This window comes from Manis javanica, chromosome 6 (assembly GCF_040802235.1).
Source record: "Manis javanica isolate MJ-LG chromosome 6, MJ_LKY, whole genome shotgun sequence".
NCBI classification, from domain to species: Eukaryota; Metazoa; Chordata; class Mammalia; order Pholidota; family Manidae; genus Manis; species Manis javanica.
The window spans coordinates 86913135-86940668 of NC_133161.1; the positions used below are offsets into that span (position 1 = coordinate 86913135).

At 37.9% G+C, this 27534-nt stretch overlaps 1 protein-coding gene and 1 long non-coding RNA gene across 4 annotated transcripts in view; one reads left to right on the forward strand and one right to left on the reverse strand.

Moving 5' to 3' along the window:
* The window catches only part of RELN (reelin), a 514773-nt gene that overhangs the window by 57639 nt on the left and 429600 nt on the right, over positions 1–27534 (reverse strand). For both annotated transcript variants that reach the window (XM_037001388.2, XM_073238979.1), the window contains exons 30-43: positions 26102–26309; positions 24848–24924; positions 19252–19410; positions 18877–19065; positions 18063–18336; positions 15396–15536; positions 15117–15294; positions 11778–11862; positions 10522–10704; positions 8651–8822; positions 8453–8555; positions 6544–6773; positions 1706–1926; positions 6–153 (exon numbers count right to left, since the gene is read on the reverse strand). In XM_037001388.2, the coding sequence (XP_036857283.2) occupies positions 6–153; positions 1706–1926; positions 6544–6773; positions 8453–8555; positions 8651–8822; positions 10522–10704; positions 11778–11862; positions 15117–15294; positions 15396–15536; positions 18063–18336; positions 18877–19065; positions 19252–19410; positions 24848–24924; positions 26102–26309 (2368 nt within the window). The remainder of the gene's footprint in view (positions 1–5; positions 154–1705; positions 1927–6543; positions 6774–8452; positions 8556–8650; positions 8823–10521; positions 10705–11777; positions 11863–15116; positions 15295–15395; positions 15537–18062; positions 18337–18876; positions 19066–19251; positions 19411–24847; positions 24925–26101; positions 26310–27534) is intronic.
* Positions 5202–27529, forward strand: LOC118968909 (uncharacterized). 2 transcript variants are annotated; one of them, XR_005056784.2, is made up of 3 exons: positions 5202–5313; positions 14726–14815; positions 26641–27529. It is a non-coding gene; the product is annotated as an uncharacterized lncRNA (long non-coding RNA). The 2 variants fall into 2 exon arrangements; XR_012132370.1 differs by lacking the exon at positions 26641–27529 and adding an exon at positions 19158–19288.

A 27534-nucleotide genomic window follows, 5' to 3' on the forward strand; every position in this document is an offset into this window, starting at 1 on the left:
ATTACCTAGCATGTGATAAATCCAGATCTCGTGTCATCAACATGCGCAAGCCTTCTTCATTGAAAAAGAGGTTGTTTCCACTGGAAAGGATTCCACACTTCCGAGATGGCTTTCCGCCACTCATTAATAAAAATCTATCAGATTCTAGCTGGCCTGAAAAAGATGGAAAATATTGTTTACCTAAGACCTCAAATAGAGTCATACATATATGTATTAAGGAATATGGTAAGTGCCATGTGTTGTTTTAAAATATAAAGTCATAATTATTAAGGTCTTAGATTTTGGGATAAGTGGCCTCTTCAACATTGTAGCTTGTTTCAGAAATTTAACTGATTGTGTGGCTTAAAAGCCGGCATGAGAGACTGACTGGGCCTTGTCCTGAGTCTCTGTGATCCAGCCAGATGAGTCCCTCCTTTCTGTTCCTCTGCACTGCAGAAAGACACTGGCTAGTCAGAGACTGGTTCAGGCCCAGAGTAAGGGAGGGTTTTGTGGCCTTTCCACTGGCCTCTTCAGCTGTGTCCTTGCTAATCAGGACAGCATCAGGCAAACATTACACATTATTAAAAACACAATTTTAATAGAAGTTTCAGTATAGTTTAGTCATTCCTATTAAATGTCTTTCAAAACCACCTCTCATATCTCTTCAGATATTCATCTTTGATGTAGTTTACTACTTTTCGGATTGTAATAAAATATACTTAACATAAAATTTACATTTCACCATAAAGTGACAACTCAGCAGCATTTGGTCCACTTACAATGCACAACCATCCCTGCTAGCTAGTTCCAGAACTTTTTATCACCACAAAGGAAACCTTGCAGCCATTAAATAGTCACTTCCCATTTCCCCATCACCCCCTCTGCTGTTCTCTGGATTTGCCTATTTTGGATGTTTCATGTACATGGAATAATATGATATGTGGCCTTATGTGGTGGTTTTTTTCATTTACCATAACATTTTTAAGGTTTATACATGTTGCAGCATGTATTAGTATTTTGTTCCTTATTTTGGAGGAATATTATTCCATTGTATTGATATATTTAAATCTAATTTAAAAACATACCCTAAAATCATAATTACATTATAATAATTTTACAACTTGGGGAAAAGAACTCTTTATTCCCACTGCTGAACAGATAGGTATTACATTTGTTTAAGACTTTCTCTTATGAGAATGTTTGTCATAATATTATCAGAGTGTATAGCCAGTAGATACACAGTTAAGAGTGAAGAATTTCAATTATTACATCACAAAAATTTTTCTATGGGGTAAAATTATCTTTGCATTTAATGATGTTAGATTCTATGTATAAAACAGGTACAGAAAGTGAATTAGGAGCTGCTTAATAAATTGGTGATAAAGCAATGACAGGAATTTATATTTCTGGAAACTTGTTCCCTCCACCCAATAAGATTAACCTTCTATAGACATTTTCTAAAATATCATTAAGTAGAAATTCCATGTGATAGAAAAATGGTGAAAATAGCCTAAGTTTTTCTCAATTATGGTCTTACTCTCACTGATCATCATTTCAAAATGGAACCTTATAAAATCCAGAACTACATGAAGATTTGAGTGGTCCCAATTGTAATGATAAATAATGAAAGATTAGAGTGGAACTTAACGATTACTTCCATATTACAAATTGTGTTTAATACATGAGTTCTTTTACAGAGCTACTTGAATTTATAAGAAAAGGTTACCTTCAAAATCATCTTTGAGAAAATCAGGATTTTTGGTGCTGATTTTGCAGGTTGGACCTGAGTAGCCAGGATCACATATACACTTGGTTCCATTGATACAACTGCCATGTCCATTACACATCTCTTCACATTGGGGACCAATATAGACATTATCAATGGCCCACGTCACTGGCTGAGAGCCAGCAGGGTAAAATCCTTGGTACCATCTGAAACGCACAGATCTAGAAAAGAGGTGTAAATCTTTCAAAATCTAATCAACAGAACAACATACCTTCAAAGTAAGTATACCTGATTAGTGAGCACCTCTGCACCATGCTCAAGAAGTAGAAAACATGCTTTAATATTCAAGGAATATGAACTCCATTCTTCAATCTCCAGGATTTTCCCAGTAAGGTTCCTGCTTCCTGTAAGCCCTTTCCAAACCTATCACTATGTCAAAATTCCACCTCACCTTCCACCTTTTTCAATATTGACTTTCTTGGTGAAACTTTCTCTGTTCCAACTATCTACACTCCACATAATTAATCATTTTTTAAAACCTTGAGGTAGGATTCACATAACATGAGGTAACCATTAACCATTTAAAGTGTGCAGTTTGTGGGCCTCTAGCACATTCACAGTGTTAGCCGACTGTCACCTCTATTGAGTTCCAGGACATTTCCATCACCCCAAGAGGAAACCCTGTGCCCATTGAGCAGTTATTCCCACACTCCCTGACTCCAGCCCCTGGCAATCACTGATACGCTTTCCATCACTGCAGATTCACTTTTTCTGGATATATTATATAAATGAAATCATACACTATGTGACCTTTTGTGTCTGGCTTTGTTCACTTAGCATAATGTTTTCAAGGTTCACCCATGTTGTAGTAGCTATCAGGATTTCATTCCTTTTAATGACTAAGTAATATTCTACCATACAGGTGCTACCAACTTCACCCATTTGTCAGTTGATGGGCTTTTGGCTATTGAGAGTAGTGTCTCTATGAACATTCATGTATGAGTTATTTGCTTGAATACCTGTTTTCAATTCTTTTGGGTAGAATGGTGATGGGATTCCTGAGTCATATGGTTGATAACTAGTTCTTTAATTTTTCTCTCTTGCTTTCTTCCATGATTTTGATAGAAGTTCCATTATTACAGTTATCACAGCTGGAGGTATTTAAAAGTGTGCTATTTCCCCTAATGACCATGATCTTGTGGAGGCCAATGCCCATGCCTCTTTCTTCTCTGCTCCCTCTCATGGTGTCTGTATGGTGTTTCTTATCAGTGAATGCTCAGTGAATGTCTGCTGAATGTCATTTGTTGTGAAAACCCCTAAGAGCTAAACTAAGGTTGTTTAGATTTTATCCTATTGGCAACAGGATCATTTTAAAGGAGTGACAAAATCAGATTTATTTTTATTTAGTCTTCCATTTCTTAATTTCCTTTTACATCATAGATAACTTTCCTTTTTATTTGTAAATGAATCATCCTCTCATATTGTTGACAGTAAGTCAATAAGCGCTTTGGAAATAATCTACATATTTACATAGCAGTCCATAAATAGTTAAGCATATTTTATTACATACAAAACTCAGTACAATGAAGTTGGATTTATTTTCAAGGGGATAGCTATAGAGATGGCAGATGTATTCATCTTTGTACCCTGTGAATCTGGCCAGTTTTCAATTATCATAAAAACCAAATTCAGAATAATTTTTTATTTGAGAAACAGAAATTTGCAGTCGTTCTTAGAGGTACTTATTAGGCTTCTAAAGTTTAGTACTAGTAAAGAAGATGGAGTCAAGTTCCCACATATAATTTTAACCCTAATTTCATTGTTTATATCAAGACTCCAACTATATTAAGCTGCCCCCAAAATGCCAGCTCATAATTAAATTTTATTTTCAAATACTTGTCAGAGTTTAGTCTTGGCAAGAAGCCCTCCCTACCTTTTGAACTTTCAGACTGCTGAGCTGAGGGAAATGGCTGGAGTTTTCCTTTGAACAAATGCCTACATGGATTTTTTTGAGTTTCTTATTTATTCAAATGTTCTGAATACAAATGAACCACCTTGGTTGGATATTTATTACTGTTCACCTGCCTTGACACAGGAACTGCAAGCGCTATGATAAATGGGCTGAAGGGTTGGTTTCACAGCGGCTCCCTTCTGCTGAAATCTTACTTTGAAAATTTCTCACTACCACCCTCCCTGATGGATGTCAGCTTTGTTCTCCCAAACCAGTGGTATTCAAAAGGATCTGTTTTTTAAGCATTAACCTAAAATTTCAAGCACACAACAGTGCTTTCATTAAATAGGAGCTTAGTTGACTCATTATGAAACTATATAAAACAAAAGCAATTAGGAAATTTTAAACACAAAAAGACTCTAGATGAAAAGGACACAAAGGTGATGTGAATAAAATTTGACAGAGGCTCAATATTTATCCTTCAGATGTGAGTTGACTATATGTGGAGATAAATATGGCCATTGCTGTACCTGAAAATATTTATCGTACTTTTTTTTTGGTACGGAGTGTCCAGTAAGTACACAGAAAGGGTTAATTTAAACACGGCTTTTATATACATTTTTAGCATCGAGCACTAGTGCTGCTACTATGCACCATGTTGAATACCAAGGATTGGCTCACTGAATTGGAGAAAATTTCACTTTTGCCTTCCAGCAGTTCATGCCTGCATGGGTTTTAAGAAGAGTGCTAATTTTTTTCCTGAAACAAGGACCAGATAACACTATTAAGGCAAATTCTTCTCTTTGCAGAAATGGTTGACGGTAGTTTGAAAGGAGGGTTTTTTTATCATTCTGACAGTGGGCATGCCTCCAAATGACACAGATGACAAATAGCATGATGGCCTAAGTTCTGTACCCTTATGACTGGAGGAGATATATTTTAAACTGACACCGATACCATGAAAATATACATGTCTGCATTCCTCTTGTTTCAGTTTCCAGGTTTTATTGCCGTGCTGTATGTGTAAGCACAGCCCAGGGGACATCACCAGTGCTAAGTGAGGTGGTCTCTGTGACACTGGAGTGCTGTCCTGTGACCTGATTTCATTCGTACTCCTTTAAATAGGATTGTTTCTATGAGGGAACTTGCTGAAGCAAGTCTGTTGTTAAAACAATTGAAATTCAAGGCTTGCAACCTATCTTTAGGGCTCTATTTTAATAGGTTCAACCTGTATTTAGGGTTCTCTAATAATTTTCTGTTTAATCTAATTCTTATCTGGATAGCTGAAGGAAATTTGAGGTCCATACAAGAGAAAACCTGGAGCTTTTCAACATACCAAAATAAGTGCTTGGCTAGCCAGGCCTCCTATCCTGCCCCCAGCCCACACCCCCTACTCCTTGCCTACACCACACACCATCCAGAAACATGGATTTTCTGCAGATACGCTTCTGTTTTCAACACTTGACTTTCTGGCCACAGCTGATTGGTTCAGATTTTCTTTTCCAGAAACAGGAAATAAAGAGTTCCAGAAAATGAGAGTTCTAGTTTGCAGAGCGATGTTAATGTCGGCATGGTAAAAATGAGGGTCACAAAGTCCGTTTGCTGACATCCTCACACTTCTTGAGGAGGTTCTGTGCAATTCCCCAGGATGTTTCCGGTAAGTTCTTCTGCCTTTTTGTAAGCCTTTTTGTATTTCTGGCAACATACGATCTTACATAATACAACTGATTTTGGATAAAAAGCTTTTCCTGAGCTATTTCCCCCTATCCATTTGTCTACTGCCATTGCTTCCCATCCCCCCAGTAGCAGCTTCCCAGTTGTGCTGGCTGAGTTGCTGGCTCTGTCTGTCTCAAGCACCCTGAGGACATTTTGCTTAGCAATGCTTACTTTTATAAATGGTTGGATTTTATATGAGAATAATATCCTGGTGTAAAAGCAAGAATTAATAAATGACCAACTTGACAACACAAAATATTAAAGTCTTTAGCAATCAAGGTATAAAAATTATGCTGATAATATGATAAGGAATGAATGGCTTATGCTCAAAAAGAATATAGACTTTTGAAAATTCATTTTCACCCTTTTTGGAAAAGTACTAGGTATTAGTAGTTCTGCTCAGAGACCCAAGACTTCTAATTATGTTGAGTTTCACATTGGGAATGTAAATCTATTTCCATCTTGAAAGTATGATATTAATGCTTTCTTCTTTTTTTTTTTTTGACATGCTCTGAAAGTGTAAGTTCTTTACTCTGAGGGAAAAGACATTCCGAGGCAGGCTGCTTTGTTGACACCCTCTCTTTGTTTACTTATATTATTAGCTTTATTTTTTGAACTATACTTCTCATTTCATTTCTGTTAGAATTGAAGTCCATTATCTCCAAACAGCTTAGAGTCGAATATATGGAACAAGAATGCTGAGGGAGGTTGAAAGAGTAGGAATGCCTGGGGGAAGAGAGCTAACAATTTTTTTAAGAGACACTGAGGATGTCTGTGGGCTTCCATCCTCCCTGCCTGGGAGACACAGGCAGGCAACGTTTCAAAGTCGTAAAACTCTAACTGCATCTGTATTGTGAGATGGGGATTACAACATTAGGGGAAACCACATTTCTGTTGCTTTCTAAGTGACCTAACAAAGACCAGCAGGGACAGAGACCCCACTGCAGGGTACAGGCCGAGGTGAGCTTTTTAAAATCTATCTTCAAATTATAAGTTATAGCATGTCAGCTCGGTGTCCTATGTTTTAAATATTCATTGATCTGCTTCAAGTGGAGAAGTGAGGAAGAAATGTAAGGTGGAAATTTCCCCCAATAAAGTGGCAAGACAACAGTGACAAGAGGGAGAAAACCATTAAATGAGAAAAATCCGGCCTGAAGTGGCAAGTCCTTACCCACAAAGATGCAGCTTCCCAAAGTGCACCACCTCCCGCCTCCAGCCCTGCGTGGTTCCTGCAAAGTAGGTGCTGCTCGGGTGGTGCTCGGTGGAACACAACGAGCTGATGTGGCTGCTGCTGTGGTAGCAGAGAGGGAGCAGCAGGTGCCACGTGGCCCCGAAGTCCCTTGAAAACTCCAGTCTAACCGGGTCAGCAGATGTACTGTCGGTTGAGCACCCAACATTGATCTTGAGGAGGAAGAAAAAAAATGATACAAATTACCTCAAGCAATAAGCTTGAAATGATTCGCCACTTCTTCATTATTGTCTCAAGTCCACTTTCCTGGGAACTAGCTTGGTGCAATATTTAACACTATGAAATTGTTTTGCCTAACTGAGTAATATCAGTATGTTACCTTTAAATAATAATTTCTTCATAAGGAACCTCAAAAGGCCTCATAAAAAATTTATTTTCTCTCATTTTATAAAAAACTAGGAAGCGAGTGAGGCAGAGGCTGACAAGGAATTCCAAGTTTTACCTTTGGTCCACTTTCATAGCCAAGCCAAGCCAAGTCTGTTGTAATAAAAAGACTGTTTCCCTAATTCTAATCATCAACTTTTTTTCAGTCTGCTAGATAGGAAGGACTTCTGTTTTCCTTTTTGTGACACCTTCCAAATAATGCCCAAAGTTTTGCATGTGGAGAACCCTAAATATACATTCAATATTAAAACAAAACGAAATAAAATCATTGCCAATATTTCCTTGGCACAGGAAGAGCATTCTGAGAAAGACCTTTCTAGTCATTAGGAAAATAATCAACCCATTTCTTTTCCTATATTTTCATGTAAATTAAACTAAAACTTAATTAAATAAATCCATAGGATTCTTTCTATGAAATTTTCCGTTCTTGCTTTTGGGATTAATATTTTCTTGCGGCCACAGCAACTGGATGTGTTTATATTTAAATAATTTTTGTTTTTGATGAACTTCATTATCTTCGTATGAGTAAACTATTGATTTGATAACTTTTCATCCATAGGCACTGTTTCCACCTAGGTTCTTTTGATAACAGACCTCTTAAAAGCACAGGCATTACTTTTTATTAACATGTAAAGTATAAGTGTTAGAAAATGTAACAGAGAGTTTAAAATAGATACGGAATTTCTCCACTAAAGCATCATTCAGTCAGGACTGTGAGATACAAGTGACAACTCTAATTTAGGGTGCAGACAGTTAACCAAAAACAAATATTCAGAATTTTATGGATATAATTAGGCACTATTTTAAGCTTGTCCAATGGTTGGTATGGACCTCAATTATGAAATATGTATCTTTGAAAGTTAATACCATTGAATATTGGCACAATGGACATTTGGTTCTGCTGATTTTATTTAAGTTTTCAAAATTCATAAGGTTCTCTTTTATACATTATTAGTTTGCTCTCATGAAAAATAAAGGAGTCCATGAATGTTAATCAAATACAGAGGAATTATAAAAACACCGTAGCATTACCTTATCTGTAAAGTTCATGACACCATGATAAATATTACATAAATGAGCTTGCATGGTATAAACTATATTTAAATTGACCTTGGTCCTACGTAGTAGACACAAATAATGAATAAATCATACTGTATATACTAATGTCCTTTCATTTTTATAATGTTTAAAATTATTTATTTCAGTAACTTCCCATTGTAGTAGGTGAGGAGATTCTATCATAAATATAGGACAAAAATTCAGAAAGGAACCTTAATAGGACAATTGGATCTGCTAATGCAAATAAATCATGATGTAAAATCTCTTTTGTCCTTGCACAAAAATGGAAAGTTACAACATATGAAATTATCTGAGATTTTCTTCTTCTTTCCTAGTTTTTTGTTCAAGATAAAATCTAAAGCATTTCTAATAGAACAAAGTCAAGTACCTCAAATTGTATGATGGTGTTCTCATTCACACTCAGGTCATGCGTGGTAATGGAATGCTCACCAACCTCATTTGAGACAAACACCATTGCTGAATCTTCCTCACTGTTACATAAGGAAATCAAGGAATCCATTTAGGCAAAAGTTCATCAGGATTTGTATAGAGTAGTGGGGTTTTTTTTAGCTTCTTAAATACTTACGGTGCTCCCTTTGAAGAATATGGGCAATAAAGACCAATGTTGCCACCGGGATAGAAAAACCAGTTGTCTTCTCTGGGCCCAAAGTCAAAGGTATCCAGAAGCATCACAGGATTGTTTAAATTATTTCCATCAATGATGAAGTCATCAACAATCCAGATTTCTTCTTTCTTACCTAAGGTATTTTTGGATAAAGGAAGTTTTTCCAATGGTGAAAACCCGATGGACAGTTTTGCTCAATGAAAGAAAGTGCAGGGCAGAAGGAACTCAGTAACAGGTTAAAGATACTCTTTGAGACAAAGAAACACAAACTACGTAACAGTGTATTTACAATGATAAAAATGTGAAAAAATTAAGCTTTCTATCATATGAAATTGACATAGTATAGAGCAACTGCACTAATTTCAAAAAGCTGTGACAAATAGCCTGTGAAAATGTGTTGTCCCTCCAGTCACAGGGGTGCTGTGGACCCTTCATCGGCAAGAGTGGGCTCTGAGTTATGTTTCCACGGTTTAGGGCAATCTGTGAGAGTGGGCAGTCAGCCTCTGGATTTAGAACTGAGGTACACTAACTGATTCATAGAACAGCTCCTGGCATTTTAGAGTCAGCCTATGACTTAACATAATGCATCAGTCAGGCTAAAGGACCATGGCCATTAAAACACAGGCCTGATACATAATTTTATTTACTTGTTAAAAACTGCACAGAAGAAAACACACTGTTACATAATACTTTCTTTCCCTTAATGCTTTTCAAAACTCCTATGTTTATTTGAAGGTATGTGGGAATATAAAGAAAACTCGTAAAATCATTCCTGAGTCTGTCATAGAATTTGATTCAGCAATTTAGGCTGAGTGTTTAAGGAAGATAATGTTGGGGGGCAAACCTAGGCTGTTTTTGCAAAGCACTGTTTGGGAACTGGAAACAAGGTAAGACCATGCCATGTGCAAATATCAGGAGTCCCAAACATTGCTTCCTCACTGATTCCTATGTTTATCACAATCCTTGCACAGTATTAAAAAGGATTTGTAAACAGGAACCTGTAGATATAACCTTAGTATTTTTCTTTTTTTACTTTTTTCAGTGATTATAAAAGGTTATTTTTTTCTGTTCTCATGTTAAATTCATTTTATTTTTGACTTACTAGTTATAAAAGATATAGTTAAATTTTAGAGATGGCAGTATATTTTTCTTACCCATTTCTGTGTTACCTCTACAAAGAATCCACGTAATGTGATACCTCCATGCTAGTTAGGCCATTAAATGAATGATTTGGTAGAGCCTGGTCCTTTATGATGAGCAGTTAATACAAATATAGGAAGCAATAAAACATTACAAGTTTGCAAAATCATTTTCTGTTACCCTTTGAAAATGTTATTAAATTATACACTCATTTTAACTCATCACCAAAGCAAGTATATATGATAAGAATATTTTATCTAAGGCTCTATCTGCTTGGTGTATGTAAATCCCTCTCACTTTCTCATGGCATTTTGCTCTGATGTTGTTCTGTCTCACTAATGAAATGCCACACTCAGAAGAACTATATATTGCTAAATGAATTCAGCAAAAATGTGGTTACAGTTGATAAGTCCTTAATGGTCATTTTGGAGTATTTTTTAAAAGCCTTAGCTCTATGAGAGTATTCAGCTATATATACATCATCAAGAGAATTTGAGCCAAGTATGAAAAGATGAAAAAGATTTATTAAGTTGAAAATTCATTGGGACTCTTTAAAAGTGGAGTGTGTAATGTAAAATGTGTACTATGGACAGCTAAGTCCCTCAGTTGACAAACACTTCCTTCATACCTTAGAAACAAACATGTTAACATGCCAGTCAGTTTTGATCACAGGAGAACACGTGTATTTTTACCATTATTGTAAGGTTGCCAGAGTCTGAATCTTGTAGCGTTGGTTTGGGCCATGTATGGCAGGGGCACATTAATGAAGAGTATGTTGGTTGTTTGAGGGAAGTAAAATTCATCCATCAGGTGCCAAGTGATTCCCCCATTGATGGAGAATTGTAATAGGATAGAGTGAGACCTTTCTGGAGTACCTAGGAAGAAGATAACACAGGTGATAAAAAAAGGGAAATGGTAAGTTCTTAGACTATTCCTTTGGCATCAATGCATAAACCAACTTATATTCACATAGAGGCTTTATAGTCCGAATACTTCAGAGGCAACTTAAAGTGATGACAGGTTGGGGTTTCTGTATGTGTATATCCCCAAACACACACCAAATCTTGGATTTTCACACAGTAGCATCTGCCTCTCTTTTTTCTTCAAATATGAACAAGTGTCTTTCTGTATTTCATTTAGGAAATACTACATGAAATTGTTTGGATTCTATAGGCATCACGATTTTACAAAGGGTCAAACATTTAAATGTCAGGATACAAACAAAATCTGCTTAAATTTTTTTCATATTCAAATGGCATTATTTGTTAAGAAAATTGGTTAGTTTAATATGAAAGGTCAGAATGAAAAACACTTGGTTTCTTTTGGGTTCACATCTATAAAAGATCCAAGATTTCTGTAAGTGAATGCTTTTTATCTTTTAAATTATGTATTTATTAAAAATTTTTTATATGTCAAATATATTTTATTTTATTTACTTATTTTTATTGAAGTGTAGTTGGTATACAATATTATACTGGTTTCAAGTATACAACATAATGATTCAACAGTTATGTACGTTATTAAATCCTCACCCTAGCTAAAGTTGTTACTATCTGTTACCATAGAAGGATGTTACAGAACTATTGACTATATTCTCTATGCTGTCATAAGTTAATGTTTCTAAATTTAAAATTCTTATAGCTAGAAAGTAGTGGTGGAAAAAAGACTCAGGGACATGATGATAAATTTAACTACCATAAAACCAATGTGATTACTACAGCTGTATGAAATTATTATAAAAAAGCTAGTTATCTTACCCTTATATTAAGATGAATTTGTATTTTAGAAGAACATTTTTGAACATTTATTTACGGAAATTTATGTTAGCTCTTTCATAAAGCAAAATTTATGGGCCTTAAATCCACTATTTCCTTGTGGAGGAAGAATTGTACATGGGGGAATTTACTTGATGGGAAATAATGAATTTGTACCCATAGAACTGACTTACCTTTTGCTATAAACCTAAGTGAGAACTGTACATACATAGTATTGGTACAGTCTAAATCTCTTGAAATAAGCATCCTTAGTCCTTCCTGAAAACAAAAACACATATGTTAAGCAATCTTATTTGCAAAATTATTTTCCTTTGGTATTATACACCTAACTTGTACTAGCTAAATAATAGATACATATAAGTAGTGATCAAGAAGCAATATTTGGTCCAGTTTAAAATGAAAAATGGATCATTTCCTCTTTCTTAGGGCTTCCATTTCCTATGCCTGAATAACACAATTTCATTGTTTCAACTCTAAGTCACACTTAGAGTGCAAAAATGGCAGCATTGCATATCTACGGGCCTTTTAAAAAACTAGCCTCCTTCGATCACACTGTGGTGAGAGGAGTAAGGAGGAAACAGATGGGACGTGTGCCACGTGCTCCTGCTGGAAGCTGGAACTAATAGGTAACTTTTGCAGGGTTCCTAGGAGTCTTAGGAACTTACTACTCCTTTGTGTGCTCTGACAGCCCCGAGAGGCTCTCATTCAGGCTAACAAAACACCCTCCAGTTGGTCAAGTTAAATAAGGCATCACTAAGCAAGCCCCCATGTCTCAGCTGTAACCATTCATGCAGGGAAGCCAAGGAAGAAGGAGAGCGATCACATTAGCTTTAGTAATTTTTTCTGCTAATAAACCATTTCTGGTTGCCTGGGACTGGCAGCCCCATAGCTGGTTTTTTCCCTGTATACACAGGATTGTGGTGACAGTTAGTAAAATAGAATTTCACTATGTAAATGTCCTAAAGTGCAAACAGGCCTTTTTGTTTCTGAGCTGTGACTTCTGAGTGACGGGTCGGTGGTAGGAGGCTGTGGGATACTGATGGGACACTGCCCACTGATTTCTTAATTATCAACTCGCAAATACCAAATGTAATTTTAGCTAGAGAAAGCAAATTCTTCCTTTTCTTAACACTTACTGTAGAGCATATTCCTCAATAGCTGAACGATTTTAAATGGAATTTTGTAATAGCAACCACATAGTGAGTGGCTACAACATGTTGAATTCTAAAATACATATGTTACTCCTTTAAAGCACCTGGCACTCCTAAGGGAAAGATATTATTGTCTTCATGCTGCAGATGAGGAAACTGGAACTCAGAGAGGGATAGTAACTTGCCCAAGATTACATAGTTTGTAAGTGGTGATGGCAGGATTTGAACTCAGATATATTAGTTTCTGAAATTTATCCTCCATCCTTTATGAGATACCACTGTTTTGTTTATTAAGTCATCTTTTGGTTTGGGAGAAGAAATCCAGATAATGTTGAAGTTAGAATTTAATGTTTTTTGATATCACTGAGAATTATTTGATAACATAATGAAGAAGGCAATGGCACTTACGTCCCTCCCTCAATTTCACAAAGCAGAGATTCAAACTTCCAGGATGGAAGGTTTCTGTGTAAACACCTGTATTTCCAGGCTTTGTTTTCCTTTCATCCTAGTAACTCACTGCCCTGCTCAGTCCAGGATACTCGATCAGTGCCTGTTCTTCATGTCTCAGTGTTTCCACCAGTGTGTGTCCCTCACACACAAGCATGAAGCCCTGCATGTTTTTACAGCTTTGTGCCATGTGGAGGCTGAAGCTCTAGGGAAAGGTGGCTTTTGCAGCTTAGAATGAAAACGCTGTCAGGTTAATAGGTGTAGATCCAGATTATAAATATCCCTTGCTAACATCATGATAAAAGAATATGATTACTCTTCCCCTTTGCTTACGGAATTTAAGTATAAAATTGTTCCCACCGGCAAATACAAGTCAGTCATAAAAGGATCCACTTCACACTATATCCTGTAGGAGCAATTTTGTTCAAAGTGGACATGATCTGTGATATGAAAGTATCTTTCTTTCTTATTTGCAAAATTTGTATATAGTTCAGCACTTGATATTAATTACATGAACTGTCAAGCCCTGCTTATGCATATATTATGGTTGACACAGATATGTTTCTTTTCTCATCCTTTTTCCAGTTCAGTAATTCATTTGTGCTAAATGTGAGGAGTTCTTTTGCATCCAACAAGTTATTTCAATAGCTGGTAGTACTATTGAATCTATAAACAATAAAAAGAGACTATCATTTCCTTTTTTATGAAGAAGTACCTTTCTAGGTCAGACTGCAACCTACTGAAAGGTACAATCTGAGCCCTCTCTCCATCTCGCAGAGCTGATAATGTATCTAAAACATATAGTGCTTGGCTGTTCTTGCATTTGGATGAATAAAAGACTATGGTTCTTCCTCCTTTATAGGATCTACGGTCTAGGTTAATGCTACTGCTGAAAAATTGATCAGGTAAAGATATCTGAATCGTGAAAAGGCACACAGCTTCTGCTTTTTGGTCTTGTCAACCACTTTTAACAGATCAGAAGTGAGCTAGGGGTAATGGGAGTTAAAGCCTTAGACAGAACTTAAAACACACACACACACACACACACACACACACACACACACACACACACACAAACCAGGATTTCTACTCTGAAATATTCTGCCTCAATTTCTTTGTTCCTCACAACTCCAAACAACTTGTAAATCTCTCAGACCCCAAAGTATTTTTCTTTCTTATCTACACTTAGAAATTCTGGATTGAAACAAGGATGATAGGGAACATCTATTAACTCTAACTGAGAGTTTCAGGATGTCCAATTTTCTAAGTATTGGGTGTTAATTGTTAAGGTTGTACAGAAACCCTTCAGATTTTAAAGATTTCATTTATTCTCCTAGATCAGCCTATTTCCCCATGTGGAGGAAGGTGGGATATACCAAGTATTCACATATGAAGATGTTGCCAGAGCCTTTCACACAACTGCTTAACCCTCTCTAACTGACATCTAGGTTGAAATACAAATATATACTGACAATGTTTGAGAATGCTATTTAACTTGTCTTCAATGTTTTGTTTCCTTAAAGTCACTGAATGGTTCTACTGACAAGAGGAAATGAGAAGAAAGAAAGGAAAAACAAAGACCTTTCATAAAACCATTTAAAATACATTGCAAGGTAAATATTCAGTAACATGCTCCGTTGCAGAAGACAGGATTCTGAAATTACGTATGCATAATTTTTATATACATAATTCCAGAAGAAAAAAGGTCTGATTTACCCAAGCAGAGGAAAAGTTTCATGCCTGTGTGATCCTAAAAAAATGATAGCACTGGATTGAAGTTGGTATGGGCTAGAAGACGATAACTATGTCTAAAACATTACGCCATCTGAATCAAGTCAGAAATGTATTTGTGTGGAACAGTGAAAGACAAAAGGAATTTCAGTCCTAGTGTAAAGCAGTAGAATATTCTCTGACCCCTTTAAAAATGAGAGATGTTCCAGATTTGATGGTTTCTCCATTCAGATTGCCCCTGTCTGCACCATACACTTCAGGCCATAGGTCAGGATGTACATTCCCATTGAAATCATCTTTAAGAATTGAGGGCAGAGGAGTGACAGGAACACAGCAAGTTCCACCAAAGCCCCGGTCACACCTAGAAAAAAAGGAGTGGAGGAAATGCATTGTCATGAGTTCAAGAAGCCATTTTTATTTTTGCAATGCAAAAAAAAGAAATTGCCTGTTTTATTAACTTACACACAGTGCCCAGCATCACAAATCCCTCGTCCCGAGCACATCCAAGGGCACCCTGTGGCCAGTACAACCTGATCGATTGCCCAGGAGCCAGCCCCTGCAGTGTAGTTGGCCTGTATCCATCTGAACCGGGTCCTGGGAGATCTAGCCAAAGGAAACACACTTGGTTTGTGTCAAAGCCACCTCAAAAGCACAAAAACATTTATTTTATTTCTCCTTCTGCCTTCATGTGCCAAACTCTGGGTGCCAGTTCCCTCTTATTTGAGATACTTTATTGTCATACCATGTACTGGGTGATTATTTCCTCTGGGTCTACAGACAGGAGAGCAGAAAATGAGCTTTGTAAATATGTCATCATTTCTTTCATACAAGTCTCTGAACCTGTGAGTGATGGGAAAGTTATTTTGAACTATCAATTTATTCCGTTTGAACTACATGTAGAATTTTCGTTTTTTGCTTTGAGGCTTTTACTGCTACTCAGAACTGGGAAAGAGATCAAGGATGATAAACATGAAGGAAGAATTGGAATCTTACAAAGTTCTTGCCACTAGGTTCCTGTTCTATGTCCCTGGGTGGTTCCTGAGATAGGAAATGTAAGCCCCATTGAACTGCTGCCTGTATTTGGCACCTGAGATTCTGGCTCCCTAAAGGTTAGGACCAGAATGATGGGATGTGCCCCTGTACTTTCTATTCTGTTTGCCACTGCCATTTGGAATATACTATCAGAAGATTACCTTATCCAGAAATATACGCAGCCTTACTGAACAGCAGTAGCAGTCACTCATTTAGGAACAGACAGCATAGCCCAAGTTTGTTAGTCACTTATTTGGAATGTGGACCACAGTCGGCTTGAAGCAGAATTTCAATAGTAACATTTCAATCACTATTGTTTCCCCTACACAAGTTCTCCAGAAACACAACACAGCTGCCATTTCTTCACAGAAATCTAATCACGTCACCACTATGCTTAACACCCTTCAGTGGTTCTCCAGCACATGCAATACCAAGGCCAAACTGCTTATGATCACACACAGGTCCTTTTATCATCTGCCCTCTTCCCTTGCCTTATCTTTCCCTATTTCTTGCCTCACAATTATACTCTGACAGCACTGAATCCTTGAATTTCCCCATCAACTCATGCTTTTTCTGGTCTCTGGGATTTTGTTTTGCTAACAACAGCACAAATGCCCTCCCACAAGCAAGCCCCCTTCACTAGGACATGCTCTCATCACTTATTTAGACTCAGCTCAGACATCAGATCCTCTGGGAGGCTCCCAGATCTCCCCAAACTGAGTCAGGGGAGATATCCCCCTGTGTTGCAATAATATTCCTGAGTATTATGTCTGCTATCATTTTATATCATAAATAACTGCTTAGATCTCTGTTACCCCAAATAATATATTCGGATCTTGGCATCAGCTTATTCATTTTGTATCAGAGTTCCGAAACACAACTCCATATATTTAATAAATGTTGAATAAAAATAAAGTGAATAAATGAACTACACATAAGTATTTTTTAAAAGTCTGGGAGTCCATAGGAAACCACTTTAAGTTAAACATTAAAATTTTGGTTTGCTGAATTTTAGTTCTGCTACTTGGTTGTGCATCTCTGAATCAGAATTGAATCAATAAAACAGAAACCACTTTAAGCATTTAACACAGAATTTAATGCAAAGATTTGGATGCAGTTAGTGGCAGAGCTGAGAAGCCTACAGGGGCGGTGGGGAAAGCAAAGTTTAGCAAAGTCAGGAAGCCATTACGAGTCCAAAGCTGTAGGGACACAAGGGAGGGGACTTCATTGCTGGAGCCCAGGGGCCAGGGTCCCCAGGAGGGCCCTCAGAAGGAGGCGGAGCCTCTGAAGTTGGCCAAGATACACTTGAGGCAGAAAGGGAGGGGGAGGAATACCCTGGATTCTCTCTCCTTTCACCCTCCAATCTCTTGTCTGCCACTGTCTAAGTCTATCAGGAGGCCAGCAGATACAGGAGGTTGGCCAATGCAGCTTGCAGATGCCAACTTGCAGCAATTCAGAACAGTGCAGTGGAAGGGAGAGGCAGGGATCTGAGGGGAACAGTCCCAGGCTGGCAGAATCCCTAACCAGCCACCACAGTACACAACAGAGTCTAGAAAGACCCCCAAATTCTCCAAATGCCTAAACCACAAAAGTGGAAGCCTGTTATAAGTCAAATACAGCTCTTGAATGTGATCTGAAATGCTGGGGAAGGGAAGAAAGATGTAAAACAATGTGAGCATTCCAAGGGAACCAACCTGTTATTCTTTCTGTGGTACTGAGATTAAAAACAAACAAGCAAATAACTAAGGATACTCCTCAATGTGTGATGATTTCACACACTGCTTTATGTGAATAAGCATCAGTCTGGTTATTGGGTAGACTATTTATTTTTAAAACAGCTTAAAAACGGAATCTGGTAGGCAGTCTTCAAGTTGCCAAAGAACAGAAAAGTTCAGTCTCATAAAGCTTTTGGAACTCTCTAACCACATTCAAAAACTGCCACCCAAAGCACCTTGCACTTTTTTTTTTTCTGGCACATTCCATGCATAATTACCATGAGAGAGTAATAGAATGAATTGCCAAGTGGAATCACAATTATTTTCAAGTTAGGTGACAGAAACCTAAAGTTCTGACATGGAGCCAGAAGACAATTCTCACATGGTGGAGGGTGGAAGGTAGACAGTGATCCGCTTCCAATTCTGGAATCTTTCCGAGGTGTAAATTGAACTTTCTGTGTAGTGCAGACAGCCAATGGTTGGAGGAACACACTCTTCGGTGACAAGATGCCAGTCCCTGCCATTGTTTAGAGAATACTGGAGCTGTACGCTGTGGGAGCTGCTGAAGGGCTTGCTACAACCCATGCTCATTTCGAACTGCAAGAAGGTTGATGCTGACACATGAAAGTCCCAGGTCTCAGCATAACGAGGTTTCCCTACAAAAAAGGGAAAGTTTAATGGTAGCATATAATTGTGCTCTTTTAAAAAAATGTGTCATTTTTGCTTATAATGAACACTTTCAGTAGAAAACAAAAATCATGTCATATGTGAAGTACCTCATAGGAGCTGAGACTTTCCACCTCACATTAACAGTTTCTTTTTGGTTAGCAGACTCAGAAATAATGGAAGGCTGTTAACCTGAAAAGCTTTACTATCTTGAGAAGGCCTAACATAGAATCTCATGTCTGCCATTCTGCAAATTATGAAACATATCTTCAGATAGATATTTTTTGCTCTGTTTTTAAGAAACCTTGGCTATATTATAACATGCTCTGTGAGAGACAGTTCCAGTGGCAACTGTCACTGGGCTTGCCAAGTTACATTAGAGGACAAGTCTTTTTTCCTTCCCCAAGAGCCTTCCCCAGGACAGGCAGTTATGTACACAATTTTACATCAGAGAATCTCCTCTTGAGGTTTAGTTGATTGAGTCCTCTAGTTAATTAAATATTCCCCCTTTATCTGGTGGAAATATATACCTATGCTTTCAGTGAATATCAGAGCCGTATCCATGGAAAGACAGTCAATATCAACTTGACCTCCTTGGATTCGATACCAGTTGGTTTGCAAATCTATAGAGCCATCAAATTTGTCTTGAAACCCAGTTTGAGAGCTGTCATTCATTCCTATAAGGACATCATCTAAGGCCCACTGGGCTGAATGCTTCCCTGAAATCAGATGAATAAAGGCAATTAGAGAAGTTTCATTAGATAGCAATATGAATATGTTTATAACTGTGATGTTAAATCCAATTGTCTAGGAAATTACAGAAAATTAAGAAACACACAATATAATGCGGCTTTAACTGTGTGATCTACAAGATACCAGGGAAGTTGGGGTGAGCAGGAACTTGCCATGTTGGGGTTGCCACCATCGAAAAGCTGTTGCAGGCGTCTTGGCCTCCCGTGGCAGGTCAATGGAAATGATCTGTGGTTCCAGGAATGACATGAAGTCCAACTCTCGAAGCAAATGCCAGAGTATTCCATTGTCATTTGAATACTGAACAACAAGCCCTGAGTTTAAAGACATAAATCCAGTTACTTGGACAGCTTTCCTAGAGGCAAAAAGGTAAGGAACAGTGTTTTTTAAATGGTGAGACTGTAGCATAAACTTTAAATTGCATCTCATAGAATGAGGGCACATTCTTCTAACTTCCAAGGCATGAATTAGTAGACCTGAAGGCTCATCAATTCTTTGACAGTTTTTAATGCATCAACTCCCAGGAAATGGAGAAAGAAAATACATAAGCTCTTTAAAAGACCACTCAGCTTAGTATGAGCGATGAGTAGCTTGGTAAGGGAGACATAAAAATCCACTCCATGTATTTGAATTTTAGATTCTGTCCTGCACATTACAAAGTCTCATATCATTATTATATATGCAGAAGTAACATCTCAATCTTCCCAGCACAAAGTCGAGTTGTGTTCTTTTTGGCTGAAGCACTAGACAGTAAGCACAGCCCAATCGGAAATTCTATTAAGCAGCAGGATCCTTTTACTGGCATTTCACACTTTGGCAGACCACGGTCAGTGAAGCCTGAATATAGCCAAATTACTAAACAGCAGAGCAGAAAAACTCACTCCCCTCCACTGGTAGCTCTACTGTCTTTCTCTGTGTCACCCTTTCCCCTTTCGCTCACCCCATCTACCCAAGGTCCCGCTGTCTGTCACCAGAGAGACGTGACTTAGGGACATGCCCCTTAAAGTGAAGGCACTGCACGTGCTGCCCTTGATACCTCACCCAGAAACATCTGTGTTTAAAAAGAGGACAGAGGGCAAGGGTACTGGGGAATACAAGGGGAAACACTGTTAATGATGAAATGGTGGGAATCAACAGAAGACACACACACACACACACACACACACACACACACACACAGATACATACACACACACACATATTTTTTGAGGGCTTTCTCGGTACCTTTCTAATTCCTTATTCCGTTACTGTTCCTAAGCCTGGCACTGCATATTCATAATTATAACTAGGGATACTGAAGTACTTTCTGAGTGTTCACAGAAATTATATTCAGTAAAATTGTGTTTGTTACATTAATTTCATTATACTCTAACATTTTTTTGGGAAATTTTAAATCATTCATGATACATACAATGACTTATTAGTTTCTTCATTGCTGACTGGTTAGAATATCTCAATCCCTTTCTCATGCTCGATATCAAAGAGTTTACTACAATTAGATTTCAGGAAATATGATAAAATATAGAACTAAAAGAAAGCTTTTTAAAACTCATTTATTGCACATAGAATTATCGTCACCACATCTGGCAAGGGATAATGACAGGAAAAACAACGGCTAAAAGGCAAAAATCAGAATTCTCAGGAGAATTAATCTTACCACATTTAAAACAGAACACATCATCATTTTTAATCAGAGGATAAAAACAGCTCAAAGAATGGGAGCTCTTTGGGAAAACAGTAATCTGTATACAGGTATAGACAACAGCAGAGCTTCATGGGTAGAGGCGAGACCCAGGTGCTGGAGAAGGGAGGGAGTCACGCCAAGTTCATGAAGAAAACTGAAGCTAGGGTATTTCTGGTCTCTACTCTAGTCAAGTGGAGGAGTGTCAGGCAAAACTCCCATCTCCAACCCTTGATGTTTATTCAAAATACGTCCTATTGGCTTTTGAATGTGATTTTAGGTGGCTGAGAGAGCAGACATTCTGTAGTCTTTCCTATGTTAATACAGTTTACATTTGTGTTAATAGAGTTTACATTTAGTAAGATGAGAGGGAGATGGAATAATTTAGATAGTTATCTGGGGATAACTTATTCAGAGGATAAATTATAGTACCAGAAATGAAGCATCATGAGAACAAAATTCCACTGGCTGGTTCTTTCTAGTACCTTCTACTCAATGTACTGTCCAAGGACCTGCATAAGTTGGGAGTAGTTCCTACCTGTGGTAGTTTTAAAACACATTCACAGATTTCAAGTAGTGGAGCTCGATTCTCCCTTTTCTGAGTGTGCTTGGACTCAGTAGCTTGCTTCTACCAAAGAATATGGTAGAAGCGACAGTAAGTGACTTTTGGGACAGGGCCACTAAAGGTACTGCTCTTTCTTTCTTGCTCTCCTGCTCGGTGGAGAGCCAGCTGACAGGTGGTAAGGAGACTCAAGCAGCCTCTGGACAGGTCCACATAGGGAGAAACTGAGGCCGCTTGCCAACTGCGTGTGAGTGAGTATCTTGGATAAAGATCCTCCAGCCCTGGGTGAGTCTTCAGATGACTGTACCCCTCCTGGCTTCTATCTTGGGGCAACCTCATGAACTCCTGAGACAGAACCATCCAGCTAAGCTGCTTCTGAATTCCTGACTCACAGAAACTAGAAAATAACTTGTCTTCAGCCACCCAGTTTTGGAGTCATTTCTTATGCACCTGCCACCCCAGGCCCTCTGAATCAGAATCTGTATTTTAAAGCCTCTGAAAGGATTCAGATGTATGTTAGATTACAGGAAGCATGGCTCAAGAGGCCCTATTCCATTTGGCTTCTGCTCATAGCCTTTCTCCTCAGGAACTTCTTTAGGAGTGTCACATATGCCTCAGGCAGAAGCAAGATGCAGAGATGAGGGCCCCAGTTGCCAAGGACAAGGAACTCCCAAGTATGAAAGAAGGGAGAAATGTAAGAAAGGGGACAGTACCCATATTCCATATCAAATGCTGAGTCGCATTAGCTGTGTCGTCTAACACATTGTACATCTGACTACACCAAGCCATTTTAGCTCATCTACTGAGTGTTTAGAGCATGTAAAAAACATTTCTCATTTTAAATTACCACTCCATCTGCTTTCTGCCCAGTCTTATTGAAAATAGCCTAATTTTGCTTTTAATTCCAAACATGTAAGTTGACGCTTCAGCTTGAGTAAGTAGAAAATCTTTACTTTTATCAGAAGAGTTTTGTTCTAGGATTTAGGCAGATGTACATTTTAACGACCAGTTTTCAAAAAAGGCTGAGAAATGCCTGTGGGATGTGAATTACACAGCCGGGAGTTTAAAAAAAAATGGCTCAAGAATGGTTGAAAAAAAGTTGCTTGTTCCTAAAGCGACCCCCCAGGAATTTGCCTCACAGAGCAGATAATAGCACTGGTAATCAGAGGTTAAGGATAGAGCCTAGCATCATATCTATGACAAGGGGTTGCTTCCCAGTAAAATCTGCTCAATTTTTTTAAACTCATATACAAATAGTGATACAGATCTGTAATTTTCAGAAGAGTCATGCATACAATTGCAATACTGTCCCTACGATGAGCTATTTTAAAATAGTGATTTTGTTACAAGGCTTAAAGAAAGCATTAAAATGCTCTACCTCTTCAATGAGAAAACAAGGTCCTGAGGACAGGACCCCATCCTCTTCGGCATCTCTCAAAGCTCCTGTCTCTGTGAGGCAGAGCACGTGCTCTAGAAATATTCACTTTGAACTACTTACTGTTTCTGTAGGATGATCTTGTAAAAACATAAATTATTATTACATTGCTGCCTGGCATATAAGCCTTCAGTTGGCTTCCATGACACATGGATTCAGACGCATTCTCCTTACTGTTGTTCGGCATGATTCTGCCTGACTCGACTCCTGCCCCATATCTCTGACCACCCCCATCCGTCATGAGCTCCGAGCCACACTAGCCTTCTTTCTGTTCCTTCAATACCATTCTTCTCCTCTTCATAGCTTTGCTGTTTCTCCTGACTGGAAAACTTTCCCTGATCATGTGTGGGCTCCTTTATACCCTTTGGATTTCAGTTTCCATGTCACTTCCTCAGTGAGCCCCCTCCCAGACCACTCTATCTAGATCAACATCTCCTGCAGAAGCTTACTTTCCATTTTATCAGCTTATTTATTTCCATCTAGCTGATTCGTCTAACATCTTGCTTATTTATTCTTCTTTACTGTTTATTTGATGACTCCTCACTAATGTTTGTGTTGTTAAGGGCAGGGATTTTGTTTGCTGTGATCACTGGTGCCACACTGGTTCTTCCCTATCGTTTGCACTTTGTGCCCTTCATCTCATTGTCTCTTTCCCTCTGCCACATGGCTGGCAACACTCAGAATCCACTCAGCAGCTGCTTCATTATCCCGGTGCTAGAATGAGGATGTTAGATAGATTCACAGTGAAAATGCAGCACAACAGAGAAAACTTTGTTTTCAACCTACTGAGCTTTAAAGGGCTCTCTGTTATTGCAGCGTAACCTGGCTCATATGACTGATGCATGAGTCCTGGGAACACTGTGTGGGCAGCTCCTGGAAGTGTCTGGCTTAGAGCAGATTCCTGAGAAATATTTGTCAAAGAGATTAGGAAACACAAAAGGGTCTATGAAAGTTTCTAGACTGCTGCTTCAGTAAATGGATGATCTGGGTTATTACTAGATTGAAAGTACTGAGATACTCAGAAAAAGTCATGAAAACTTACAGTTAGGGATGGTAGGGCCAAGGACATTTAGAACTGATGAACAGCACTCTCGGTAGTTGTGTTGACTCACAGGTACAGTTTAGGCCAATAGGTTTTACACAGTCATGCCTGACATAATAACAAATACAGAAGCTGTGAAAGTCTTCACATGTGGTTCATGAGATCAAGGTTTGTAGTAAGACCCATGTGAGAAGCCCATGGATTCTGTGCTAGGAGCCAACTCACACTTGGGGTCCTTTAGGAATCCCATCATATTTATAGAGCTCCTGAAGCTCTGTATGCTTCAAGCCTTTTGCAGTTCTTTTAGAACTGAATCACTGAGGCAGAAGATGGTATGGATGCCTAGAGAATAGAGTTTTGGGCAAGGAGAGAGGCAGTATGTCGGTGGTTAAGACTCACATTCTGAAGCCAGCATGAGTGGTTGGGATCTCTGCTCATCCACTCACTAACTGCATGACCTTGAGTAGGTAACGTCCTTCCTGTGCCTCGGCCTCTACGTCTATAAAATAGGACTAATAGTAGTACCTATGGCAAAGGGGTATAGAGAGTAAACTAGTACAAATGAAATGCTTGGAACAGCTTGTTGCACATAATAGGTGCTCAGTAAAAGTTAATGTTTATTATTAACTGCTTCTTCTACAGAAGGATTCCAGTACCCTCACAGTGTTCATGGGCAGGAAGAAAAGCGTTACCTGTGTTCAGTAATGCCCTACGCAAAAAGTCTCTAACCCTGTGCTGAATGTGAAAGTCTGCTATTTTTTTCTCCCTAGGACAAGTTGTAAAGGGACAGATGTTAAAACAAAATACACTTTGACACAGAACAGACATGATGCTTTTCAAGCATAAGGACCTGGATGGGGAATCTTAGAGATCATGGCTCTATTTCAGCTACCCATTTAATGACAGAGAAGAGAAGAGAAGGAGTAATTCAGGGTAGTGTATCCCTTTGCAGAATCCTGGCCAAACTTTGGGAAGAAAGGAGACTAATTGCCAACAGTAACTTTAATTTCTATGGAAATATAGAAGATTACCTTCATTTCTAGCTCTTGGTTTGATGCAGGTAATCCCTGAAGTTTTGCTTCCAATTTGTATATAAAACTGAACTAGTCTGGGAAACAAACAAACAAGCATTTCAGTTTACTTACAAATTGAGTATTTAGAAGAGATTTAACCTTTTGTATTTTGACAGATTAAAAAAAAACTGTGATTCTTAAGTATTGTTTTAAGATAAAAAGGGCATATGACAAGCAGAAACTACAAAGATTATAAAGTAAGTTAATCTGGTCACTATTTTAAAAAGTTAATTAACGTGACCATTAATTTTATTCTATGATGATTTTAAAACAAAAGGAAATAGTTTACCTCCATTTCATTGTGACAGTCTGATGTAATTTAATGAAATCATTGAAATAGAAATTCCTTTAATCAAGATAATACTATCCTTGAAAATGCAATATGAGGAAAAAATCTAGGGTTAATAAGCTGAATGCTATATTTGTTTAAGGCCAGATAATTACTTATGTTACCGATTTAGATTCAGATGGTTTAATTTTCCCCAACTGACACTCACTCTATGTGATGTGAATTAGGCCTCAGGTCTTGGTAAACCAACAGAGCCTATATGACCTGTATTCTTCTGAGAACTCAGAAGGGGAATGATACTGAAGGCAGAAAAAATATGACACAGAGCCCCAGATTTTAGTGAGGATGATGTCTAAAAGTTTCAAACATTTCTTCAGTTTTCTTTCTTCCAATTCTCAAATAATTTAATTGACAATAAAAAAGCACAGTTTTATTTTAGATGTGCTACTATTTCATTTGACCTTAAAGCCAAGTAGGTATTTATTTTACCAGTAGGTGTCAGTGTAGGTACTTAAAATTTCTGGAGCAGTTGCTAGTAAACAAATACAAATAAATGTAGATAAACAGGATATATCATTTTCTGACACACAGTTTAAAGGGAAAAAAAATCTTTAGTTCACCTGGCATATATTAAAAATTATACCAAACAGTCTTCATATTAACAGAGAACTTTAGAAAACCAAGCTGACATACATTAGACTTAAAGGTCTTGTAATGACTGAGTACTGATTAATGAATTGTGATTTAAGTTTTGTAGAACCTATTTATTATTAAGTTAAAGTTATGCTTCATTTTTACATATCAGAATCTATATATGGAAACATTATTATGTAAACCTTCAATAACAGAACAGAGTGCTTTGGGTTAGACCACATGGTGGTAAATGCCAAGTTCACAGGGGAGTACATGAGTTACTTACTTACCTGATATACCTGGTGTCCAGAGGGACAGTCCTTGCTTCCCTTTTCCCGGGGCCATTGAAGTAGAGAGATTTACCATCATTAAGTGTTCCACAGCCTGTTCCAACCTGACCTCCAGTGATCTTGTACCACAGAGGGCTAAGCTTCCCCTCAAACCTATCAAACATCTCACTGTGATTAGGGATGTTAGACACGCAGGTTCCTTGTGCAGCTTCAGAGAAAAGAAATACATAGGGAGAGGTTCTGCTGAAATCACTAAATATCAGAAGGCATAATGTACAGAGCTTAGGCAAAGAAGCATTTCCACAGATGTCGGGGAAAGAAACCATGTGGAGGTTTGTATTTCACAACTGTTTACCTAAATATACTCATCACTACCATCATCAAAAACACTATTCTGCCTCTATAATTTTTATTTTTTAGAAGAGAGACATTGGGAACCACACATTTTCATGATTCTTGCTATTTAGAGGATTTGTGCAAGCTGAAAAACAAATTTTATCCATAGTAAAATGTGCTGAGTTGTTTATCTCCTATTATAGGATCAACAAGGGGAGTTAGTCCCAGATTTCAAAAGACCACCCTGGATGCCACGAGCGGCTGCACTCCCCGCAGAAGGCCTGCAGCAACACGTGTTTGTTGTCGGTCAAGTGCCAGACGAAGGGCAGAGCACTGAGAAGCTGGGAAGTATCCTTTTAAAGTTGCCTCTGGGAAAATTCTAAAAAGAGGTCTTGAAGCTTATAATATATTCTTCATTTTATTCTTTAATCTCTGCTTCCTTTTTTATTTTTGCTTATAGCAACATCCAAAGGTGACTGTGGTCAGAAAATACTTCCCTTGTAAAGTTCTCTTTTGGCAGTCTTGCATCTATCATTCCATAATTTGGTTTTTATTTTAAATTTATCAAAGTACATTTCTTACAAAAAGCAATGTAAAGAGCACAAGGCTACCCCTGAAGTCAAGTGAGTAAGAGTTTCAGATTGGGTTTTACAGAATGACAGCCAGGGTTTGAAGTCTAGTTTCAGCAATTCCTAGCTGTGTGACCTTGGGAGAGTCTGTATTTATTTCCTAAACATAAAAAGAGACAATAACAGCATGATGGCACAAGGTTATTATTGGAATTATATGAGCAGAAATAAAAGCACTTACTATGATGCCTGGCATTCAGCAGGGCCTCAAACTATGTTAATCATTATTACTATTACTAATAAATAACTCCTTTAAGCAGTGAATTTGTGTTATCATATTTTTCTTCCTCAGGTGGCTCAAACTACAAAATATTTTAGTAACCTATGTGCCTGGATTACAAATTCCTACAATTAAGACTTAAAGAAAAATAATCTCAGAATGCATACTCTTGGAAGATCTGAAATGAAATATAGTAATTAGAGATTAATATTTTATAAACAACCATCAGACACATGTCTGTAGCCTTA